At 44.6% G+C, this 10,392-nt stretch overlaps 2 protein-coding genes across 6 annotated transcripts in view; one reads left to right on the forward strand and one right to left on the reverse strand.

Annotated features, from left to right (window-relative positions):
* FIRRM (FIGNL1 interacting regulator of recombination and mitosis) overlaps positions 1-6,834 on the reverse strand; it is a 37,300-nt gene extending 30,466 nt beyond the window's left edge. For 3 of the 5 annotated variants that reach the window (XM_054036404.1, XM_054036403.1, XM_054036407.1), the window contains exons 1-5: positions 6,668-6,834; positions 4,061-4,100; positions 2,636-2,724; positions 1,221-1,325; positions 126-266 (exon numbers count right to left, since the gene is read on the reverse strand). In XM_054036404.1, coding sequence (XP_053892379.1) covers positions 126-266; positions 1,221-1,325; positions 2,636-2,724; positions 4,061-4,100; positions 6,668-6,766 — 474 coding nt within the window. In that variant the 5' untranslated portion in view covers positions 6,767-6,834. Of the gene's footprint in view, positions 1-125; positions 267-1,220; positions 1,326-2,568; positions 2,725-4,060; positions 4,101-6,667 lie in introns of those variants that run through there. The other 2 variants (XM_054036405.1, XM_054036406.1) reach the window with 2 other exon arrangements.
* Positions 6,835-6,886: 52 nt separating this feature from the next.
* On the forward strand, positions 6,887-10,164 carry METTL18 (methyltransferase like 18). The gene is made up of 2 exons (XM_054036414.1): positions 6,887-6,971; positions 8,748-10,164. Exon 2 carries the CDS (start codon positions 9,007-9,009, stop codon positions 10,108-10,110), a length of 1,104 nt encoding a protein of 367 aa, XP_053892389.1. The 5' UTR covers positions 6,887-6,971; positions 8,748-9,006; the 3' UTR covers positions 10,111-10,164.
* Positions 10,165-10,392: the final 228 nt, after the last annotated feature.

A 10,392-nucleotide genomic window follows, 5' to 3' on the forward strand; every position in this document is an offset into this window, starting at 1 on the left:
TTGAGACAAGTATGGAAAGCCACAAATGTAACTTTTCAAAGCAAAATCACATCTCAAAGGATTTTTTTAAATGATCTATAACTAGATCTAGAATAGTTTTTTCCCCTATTAATCCAGAGACCTACCTTGCAGTGCATAAATGTGTTTTTGATTACATAAAGAATGGAAGAAGGAAGGGTACGGATATTCTCTAGAGGCACAGGCTCCTGCAGGGTACAGATATGTCGCACACAACCCGTCAGAGTTTCCAGCAGCTGCACCATCGTCTGCAAGTGAAATCATCATCATCATCACTGAAGGCACAATCTATAACAGTACACTGCAGCAGTTAATTCAAAAAGCAAAAATTATAAAGCAGCTCTTCCCTTGTGCATTTGGCTAAACTGTTCTCTGTCTTTTAGGACACTAGCAAACGGAAAAGTATTAGGAAGCCAGAAAGATTAATGAAGCGCTGTAAAAAAGACAGCAGCAGTTTCAGACCACAGCTTTTCTGTGATGTCATATTCTCTTTACGTGAGAATCATGTTTGTGACAGTATCAACTAACAGATCTTTCAAAGCACAGCTATACCCTAAAAAGTGATTATGAAAAAAATAGCACCTTCCTAAATACTGGCTCTGCTCCTTGAAAGCATTTAGAACAACATCTGCTTGCCCCGTCCCTTTTTTTTTACACTACTATTTATTCCTGTTAGCACTGCTGACCCAATCCAGATCTTGGAGAAAAAAATGGATTCTATTCTGGCTTATACATGATCTACCAAATTTTTAACTCAAATCCAACTGCAGGCTAAATTTTGCCCTCAGTTACACTTTTGTAACATTAATGAATACAATGGAACTGCATGTGTGTCATTAAGGGCAGAATCTGGCCTGCAGAATCTTTATTACTGATAATGGAATATCATATAGAGTCAATGACAGATAAACATGAAACCTCACAATGCAACATGATGAAAATCAAGACTAACAATGCTGAGGGTTGGAGGTCTAAGGCCCCAATCCTGATAGTATTTATACACATGCTGAACTACCCTTTATCAACAGAAATATATGGACACTGCCTGACATATTCAAACTAGCTGAACTATGACAAATCCAGAATGGAATTTTACATTCAGCTGTTACTGGCACAAACACTTCACAAATCTCTCCAGGGTTTTGGTAAAAAACATATAATCACCTAACCACTCCTCTTACTGCTCATTTCAATAGACTTACCTGTAAAACATTCCTCACCGCTTTGCATAATTCTATGTTCTGGCTGGTTAGTCCTTTGGCTTGACTGGATAATTCATACAACAAATCATCAAATAATTGTATTGCCTGTCAGAATAAAGCAAATTAAAATAAAACTGATATTATTAGACTCCAACATATAAAACCAGGGCACCCATCATACATCCACTTTCATCTTTGGTATGGAGGTGTGGAATGCAGACACTTATGCTTCATAGCCTAGCTGTTTGAAACAAGAAGTATTGCATGCAGTAACCTGCAGTTTCCATAGGTCGCAATTATATTTAAGATGAGGGCAGATATCATGTGTTCTGTTATTACACAGAAATGAGTCTCTCTATAGTTTAAAGGAGCTTCCCATTTAACCTCCAACCCCAACTTCAATCAATATTATTAACAACATTACTACAAATTTTATAAAATACATCATACCCTAGCACAAACTTTTCTTAAGTTTGATTCAAATCAATCATTTTGGAGACAGAGAGTTTTGTTTTGTTTTGTTTTAAAGGCAGTTTATTATTCTGAAAAGGTTTGGAGGTCATGTCATTTTGAAGATCTGTTTTTCTTTTGGTTGGTCTTGATGCCTTAGAGTTGTTAGTTGTTAGAAAGATATAAGCAGCTCTTTCCAAGCATATACAGAATGTTGCATCGCTGATGAGGTGAAATTACACAGGTTTAGGATATGCACATTATAAAGCAGTTTCTTTCTATGCTCTGAAAATCTGTTGAGGATGATTAATATTGGGGTAGGAACTGACCAGGAGCTCTTACAGACTTCCTGTTGTCTACAATCAGGGGTTCTAGGGAATAAAACTCCTACAGACAATGGGAGCTAGGCAACCCCTATTGTAGTCTCTTCTATTTCATTTAAAATGTGAATATTTAATTTAAGAATTTCAGTATAGCTATAATAAATAGGGAGTATTACATGTTGTCAGGATTGATCGTATCCTAGGTTAATTTGGCCTTACAGGTTATTTGTTAAAAATACTTTGGTCTTTGGCCTTGCAATTTATTTAGCCAAAGAAGCACCCTCAAATTATAATAATAAATAAATTATCATAATAATGTAATTCTGCATTTGCTTATTATCTGTTTTAATAGGTCAATTTTTCTCAAAACAGGCTTTTAAAATTCACTTTGTTATTGACTACATCATGCATAACATCATTGACCCACTCTTCCTGCCATTGAAACCAACACTAAAAATCACAGGAGCAGGACTCAGGATATAAAATCATGAGACCATTTTAGAGTGAAAGGGAATATATTTCAAACATTAGCTTGATTTCAAAACAAGAATTCTATCATACAAACTACTACAGACCTTGTAGTAACCAGGTTTTTAGTATTGTATTGATGTTTGATTCTTCACATTACGGAAGACATCATACCTTGGGTAACACTTTTGAGAAAAAGGTTTGCTCTAATTCTGAAAGGTTGATATGAGGCAGAAACATTTCAGTCAGAATCCTCAGCACACCTGTGAAGCAAAATATTTGCAGTAAAGGAGAACACCATAAAATGATCAAAAAGATACCACTACCAAAGTCCTGCTATAATAAAAATACTTGCAACTGCACAAGTATTCTTTCTGATGGTACAAGGGGACAGCAACCCTAACAAATAAACTGATAGCCTCAGAGGGTTAGGAGGGAAGGAAGGAATCCCACTCCACCCCCATAATAATGCCCATTTGGAGAGGTGTATGAATGTAGGGATCTTTACCTTTCCAGGAAGCAACAGTCTGATATACAGCACTATATAATACAGACAGGATACCAGGCCACAATGACTAGTAATTTGAATCACTATGACAACCCTTATAAAAAAGCTTACTGTAGGCCAAAATCTAAGCATGGGCAACACCTATTGAAGCTAATGGAAGTTGCAACTGAAAATGTATCCCTGTATATACATTCCCTTCCAGTTCCCCCTCTCTTGGATGATCCTAACACATGCACTTTTAAAAAGAACAGCGGAGACACTTGAGCAAACTTTTAAAAAATGGTTATCAGAGCTTCCCTAAACTGTCACCTACTGTCTGCATTTTCCTTTCCCCCATCCTTTACCAGAATATTTATAATACAAGTGATCGCCTTTCTAAGTAACCCGCAGATACCTGTTACCACAATTTGGTTTTTGTGAGCTTAGAACAGAGGTGGGCACACTACAGCCGGTGGGCCACATCCGGCCCATGGGACCCTCCTGCGCAGCCCCTGAGCACCTGGGCTGGGAGGCTGGGCCGGGGGGACAGTTGGGAAAGAGAGGGGGGATAGGATGGGGCGGTGGGGGGCAGTCAGGGGCAGGGGTTCCGGGAGTGGTCAGGGGACAGGGAGCCGGGGGGGGGGTGGATGGGGCAGGAGTCCTGGAGAGGCAGATAGGAGGTGGGGGCTGGGCCATGACCCCCACCCCTAACCGGCCCTCCGTACAATTACTGAAACACAATGCGACCCTCAGGCCAAAAGGTTTGCCCACCCGACTTAGAACCACTTCCATGCTGATGACAAATTGTGACACCAGTGTACAAATGAGACAGAAAGTGAAAAGAGATTCTATTTTTAATAAATACCCTAGCAATTATCAATGGTCCAAAAGGGAAAACAAGATCTTCACACACACACATGCATCTATTTCTCTTTTTGTTTTTAAGTTGTTCAGAATGTCTGTGATTGTTGAAGATTGTCTTACAAAACCAAGGAAGATTATGTTATAGAAGTATTTGTAGTTAACACAGGAGCTACAGTACAATAATTGTAATACAAAATGACTTATAGGGAAGAGGCACTGTAACACCAAAAAAAGTTATCATAACTTACGAATATGCTCGGTCCAGTCATCAGAATTTTGATACATAGAGTAAAAATGTTAAAGAAAAGAAACCCAAATATGTACTGAAGTACAGACTAATCCCACTATGGAAGTTGCTATGACTCCAGTTCTGCAAACACTTAAAAGGATGTGGTAAATCAATGGCACTATTTCCATAGTAGCATCCACCATAAGCTTAAACCCTTGCAGGATTAGGACCAATATAAATATAACTATGTACACACAGATACCTATTCAAAGTGAATTAGCGCAAAAAAAAAAAGTTACTTAACTACTTTAATCAAACACAAAAATGAATAGAATTGTATTTATAATTTTGAATTATTCCTACTTTCCAATGCATTCCAGTGCAGCACTCTCTAGCCTACTTTTAATTAGATTGTCTACATAAAAGATAGTATGCAGTGTAGTTGTAGCCGTGTAATGTTTCCAGGATATTAGAGAGACAAGGTGGGTGAGGTAATATCTTTATTGGACCAACTCCTGTTGGAGAGAGACAAGCTTTTGAGCCACAGGCTCTTCAGGTCTGGTAAAGGAACTCCCAGCAGCAAAAACACCCTATCGTCCCTGTGGGTGAACACTTTTCACAAAGCGTTCACTCACTCTGCTGACTTATGTCCTCATCCTCAAAAGAAACCTGCACAATGCTTTCAAAAAATCATGGACCGAAGAGAGAGACTGTGGATTTACGAATTATTACAATACTCTGTAACCTACAAACCCCCTCCTTCGTCCTAGGACTGCAGAGGAGTAAACAAGCCACTTTACCTTGAATGGTCCCTTACAATATGTGCTAACTACTTATGCTAAACAATCTGTTCCACCTTGCATTTTGTTGTGAGGCTGGTAGTTCCTTTCCCAGACCTGAAGAACAGCTCTGTGGCGCTCAAAAACTTGTCTCTGTCATCAACAGAAGTTGGTCCAATAAAAGATATTACCTCACCCACCTTGTCTCTCTACATAGATTAACATTCAATCATTTTAAATAACTAAAAGTTGGTGCTCATAAGTTCTTTTACTCATCTTTTATAATTCAGTGTCAGAATTAGAATCTTCTTTTCACTGCAGTTTTCTTTTTACATGTTTATTCTTGTAAAGTGTGTTATTTTAAGAGGATTATTAGAATACAGGGTTGCTAAATTTCAAATTTACCCCTTTGGAATATTGTATTATTTTTAAATTGGATTTTCACTTTACTGCACTGCTGTTACATTTGCTAACCAGGCCCACATGTTCTTTATTTTCAGAACTCTGTGATACTCTGTTATTTTTATTTTGGTAACTTCATCTTTAGAAAAGTTAAACTGAAAAGCCATGACCCTGAAAGCCGCTATGCGAGGGGGAGTCCCGCACTCATCCAGTGCCCTGAAGGGGCTTAACAGTTTGAGGGGTCAGTGGAATAAGTGTGCAGAAACTAAACACAATACACTGCGATGGGAGTAGGGAGGAAGTCAGAGAAACCAAGCGACAAGTGGTAGCTAAGTGGTAGGTTGGAGAACAGGGTAAGAAAGGCTATGGGCTGCACACAGTGATGGGTGCCTGGCAGTCGGAAACCAACAGTGCTGGGCAATGGAGACCCTGCATTAACCCATCAACCTTATGGCTGCCCCAATACCGTCCACCAGCAACCCCACATCAGCTCTCATCAGTGCACAGACACCCGCCCTATCCCTGCCCCCAACACCTGCAACTCTGACCCTGTGCCACCCCATCAGCACCTGACACCAGTTCCATTCCTGTCCCAGCAACACCCCACAGCACCCTGGCCCCAGCAACACCCCCCAGTGCCCTGGCTCCAGCCCTGCCCCAATGACACCCCCAGCATCCCAGCCTCACTGAAGTGACCTCCCGCAGCACCCCAGTGACACCCTACAGCCTCAGCCCCATCCCTGCTTCACTGGCACCTTGCAGAGCCTCAGCCTCACCCCAGTGCCCCATCCCTGCCAGCGGGCCCGACTGTACTAATCCTATAACCCCACAGTTCTCATAGTCCCATTCCTGCCCCACTGACATCCTGCATTGCCCAGCCCCACCCATGCCACCCCACAGCACTCACAGCCCCAGTCCTGCCCCAATCAGAGCCGGCTCCAGGCACCAGCCTGGCAAGCAGGTGTTTGGGGCGGCGGCACGTCCAGCTATTCGGCGGCAATTTGGCGGATGGTCCCTCACTCCCACTCGGAGCGAAGGACCTCCCGACGAATTGCCGCCGCAGATCGCGATCGCAGCTTTTTTTTTTTTTTTGGGCTGCTTGGGGCAGCCAAAACCCTGGAGCCGGCCCTGGCCCCAATGACACCCAGCATCGCCCCAGCACTGCCCCAGTGACACCCCACCGCACTCACAGCCCCAGTCCTGCCCCACTGACACCCTGCATCGCCCAGCCCCACCCCAGTGACACCTCACAGCCCTCACAGCCCCATTCCTGTCCCTGACACCCTGCATCGCCCAGCCCCACCCCAGTGACACCCACAGACCCATTCCTGTCCCTGACACCCTGCATCGCCCAGCCCCACCCCAGTGACACCCCACAGCCCCAGTCCTGCCCCACTGACACCCCGCAGCCCCTCGCCGCCCTGGCCGGGCCCGCGGAAGGATATGAGCAGGCGGGGCAGGACGCAGGGCAGCTCCCGGCGGCAGAGCGCCCCGTCCCAGCCGCCCAGCTCCCGCAGCAGCAGCTCGGGGTCCGCCGGGGACATGGCCCAGCCCGGCTCCGTCCCGCCGCCGGCAGCCACGGCACGCCTCGCGCTCTCCCAGCAGCCCCCGCGGCAGGCGCCGCGCCGTGTAGGGAGGGGCAGAGCGCGCGGCGGAGTGAGGCGGCCAGGCCCGGCACAGGGGCGGGAAGGGCCGGTAGGGGCTGTATGGAGCCGTGCGCGCTAGGGCCGAGGGGGCCCCTGGGGCAGGGTGAGTGACCCCCTCCCCCGCAGCCAGCCAGGGACAAGGGGGGGTCCCCGGGGCAGGGTGAGTGACCCCCTCCCCCGCAGCCAGCCAGGGACAAGGGGGGGTCCCCGGGGCAGGGTGAGTGACCCCCTGCCCCTCAGCCAGCCAGGGACAAAGGGGGGGTCCCCGGGGCAGGGTGAGTGACCCCCTACCCCTCAGCCAGCCAGGGACAAGGGAGGGTCCCCGGGGCAGGGTGAGTGACCCCCTACCCCTCAGCCAGCCAGGGACAAGGGGGGGGGTCCCCAGGGCAGGGTGAGTGACCCCCTGCCCCTCAGCCAGCCAGGGACAAGGGGGGGTCCCCAGGGCAGGGTGAGTGACCCCCTGCCCCTCAGCCAGCCAGGGAGAAGCGGGGGCCCAGGGGACAGATTTGTTCTGGGGAAGCAGCAGATAGAGCATGGGAGTGGGCACCAGGAGACATGGCATCTATTCCCAGCTGTGCCATTGGCCTGTTGAGTGTCTTTGGGCAAGTCACTCCCCTGCTCTCTCTGCCTCTTTTCCCCTCTCATCCTGTGTCTGGTCTCTTTAGAGATTGCAAATTCTTCAGGACAAACGGTCTCTTGCTCTACATGTACAGTGCCCGGCACAATGGGGCCCTGATCTTAGACTCTACAGGCTACTCTAGCACAAATAGTAATGTGAGAAGAACAGAGCCCTGGCCCCAATCCTGCAAACATTTATGCACGTGCTGAACTCTGCTCACAAGATTGTGGGACTCCATTCAAGACAAGAACCTCCCAAAGCAGTGGGATTGCTCACAGGAGTAAGGTTAAGCATGGGGTGAAGTGTGTGCAGAATTAGTGCAGCTGCAGGTGGTGCTAGTGGAGAGCTAGAATAGTGCTAGTCTGTGTGGTTGGATCTAGTTTTCAAACTAGATGGATATGAATATGAGCCATAATATTATTTAGATATTAGAATTTTTATTCAAATTAGAAATTGCTTCATTTCTGGCACAGGAGCAAAGAGTCCTGTGGCACCTTATAGACTAACAGACGTATTGGAGCATGAGCTTTCGTGGGCTTGAGCATGAACTTCTGACAAAGTGGGTATTCACCCACGAGAGCTCATGCTCTGATACGTCTGTTAGTCTATAAGGTGCCACAGGACTCTTTGCTGCTTTTACAGATCCAGACTAACACTGCTACCCCCTTTGATTTCTGGCACAGTATCTGACTGATGGTGTCACTTTTATTTTAAAGTGAGGACAAAACCAAACACATAATACCAAGGTTGAGAATGAGATGCCCTGAAAAAGAACAGGAGAAACCCTGGCATAGTAGTTTAAAATAGAGCAAGTAGAATGCAGAGCAATAATCTTTTAATTTACAGACGAGAATGAGACCACAGTCTGAAATTTGGAACAATCACATTTTCTTGTCGGACAATCAAATCTGAACTTTTAGTTTCCTGTAGGCAAGCGATTTATATCTTCTTGAACTTGTCGGTGTGGTTTGTAGGGAGGAAGGCTGTGACTAAAGCACAAGATTAAATTATTCAGGAGACCAGACTTCACTCAACTCTGCCATTCACTTCCTGCATTACTTTTCACAAATCCCTTAATTGTCTTTTGTTTTCTCCTCTGTGAAATGGGAATAGTAATAATTGCTTACCTCAAAGGGATGTTACAAGGTGGCATTAGATAATATTTGTAACTTACGTTGTCCTTTGGATAGATATAAGCGCAAAGTATTTATCTTTCAATTTAATGAAATGTGATATTTGACATATATTCTCTTTTTATAGAATTCAACAGATGAATTTGCAAAGAAAGTGGACATTATACCCGCAAAGTAGAGACTTTCATAGTGATGACCAATGTAAAGATCTTTGCAGACACCTCTTAACTATGGGAGAGCAGCCTTACAGCCAGGGAGCAAGTTCTTATCTGCACAAGCCATAGAAGAAAAATCACATTTATATTCACAGTTTCATTGGATGAGTGTCTGCCCTATTGTAACTTTGGATATAAGCTGTGATTTATTTTTTCGTACTTCATAGGAAAATGGCTTTTCAGTTTAACTTCTCTATTGAAGAGAAAGCAGGAAATGAACTCGAGACTCTTGGTGATACAGCCTTGCAGCTGGAATCTGCACAGGCTTCTTTGAACCCAGGCGGATCTACAGAAAAGAGCAAAGAAATTTCATCAGAAGAAAATGTTGTGCACAAGGAGTCTCTGTGTGCACATGAGGCAACACCCAAAACTGCAGATCCAGTAGCAAACTGTAGCCCTGATAAAAGCCAGGTCCAGGTGCTGCCAGAGAAACGAGACGGCTTTAAAGTTGCCAAAGAGCATAATATTCCTGAAGATTTCAGCAAAGTGTTAGAAAATAAAGTTATGGAAGCTGTACAGGGCCTATACTATGTAAATATTTCTGTGGTGGAAATGACCCTTTCAAATGATTCCCATGAAGAAGACATAGTGTCTAAAAGTATTTCTTCTCACTCTGATCTTATCACAGGCATCTATGAAGGGGGGCTGAAAATATGGGAATGCACTTTTGATCTCATGGATTATTTGTCAGAGGCTGAAATGCAGTTTATCAGCAAGACAGTCTTGGATCTTGGTTGTGGGGCTGGGCTGCTGGGAATACTTGCATTAAAGAGAAATGCTAAAAAAGTCCACTTTCAGGACTATAACCACACTGTAATTGATGAAATAACCTTGCCTAATGTAGTGGCTAACTGTACTGATGGTGGTGGTGATGGCAGAATTAGTGAACCTCCTTCAAAGAAGCACAAGAAAGCAGACTTCATACCAGCTCTAATGTCTAAGTGCAGATTTTTTTCCGGAGAATGGGCTGAGTTTAGCCAACTCCTGTTAAGTGGCAACAAACCCTTTCCAAAGTATGACCTTATTCTCACATCCGAGACCATCTACAATCCTGACTACTACAGTGCTTTGCATGATACGATTTCTAAACTGTTGGATAAAAATGGCCGCGTGTATTTGGCTAGCAAAGCACATTATTTTGGGGTGGGAGGTGGAGTGCATATCTTTGAGAAATTCATTGAAGAGAGGAATGTGTTCAGGACTAGAACTGTCAAAGTTATCGATGAAGGACTGACGCGGTACATTATTGAAATGGCCTTTAAGATTTCCAGTTAATCCATTCATTCCCCATTGTGCCTGTTAAATATCTTAATAAAGAAGTGATTTATAGCCAGATGTCCCGCTGCCTTTTTATCTGTTGAGTTGTTCTGAAATGTCTTCCTATGGAACTCCTTGCCAGAGGATGTTGTGAAGGTCATGACCATAACAGGGTTAAAAAAAGAACTAGATAAATTAATGGAGGATAGATCCATCAATGACTATTAGCCAGGATGAGCAGGAATGGTGTCCCTAGCCTCTGTTTGCCAGAAGCTTGGAATGAGCGACAGGGGATGGATC

The sequence above is a fragment of the Malaclemys terrapin genome, chromosome 8 (assembly GCF_027887155.1).
Source record: "Malaclemys terrapin pileata isolate rMalTer1 chromosome 8, rMalTer1.hap1, whole genome shotgun sequence".
Taxonomy (NCBI): Eukaryota; Metazoa; Chordata; order Testudines; family Emydidae; genus Malaclemys; species Malaclemys terrapin.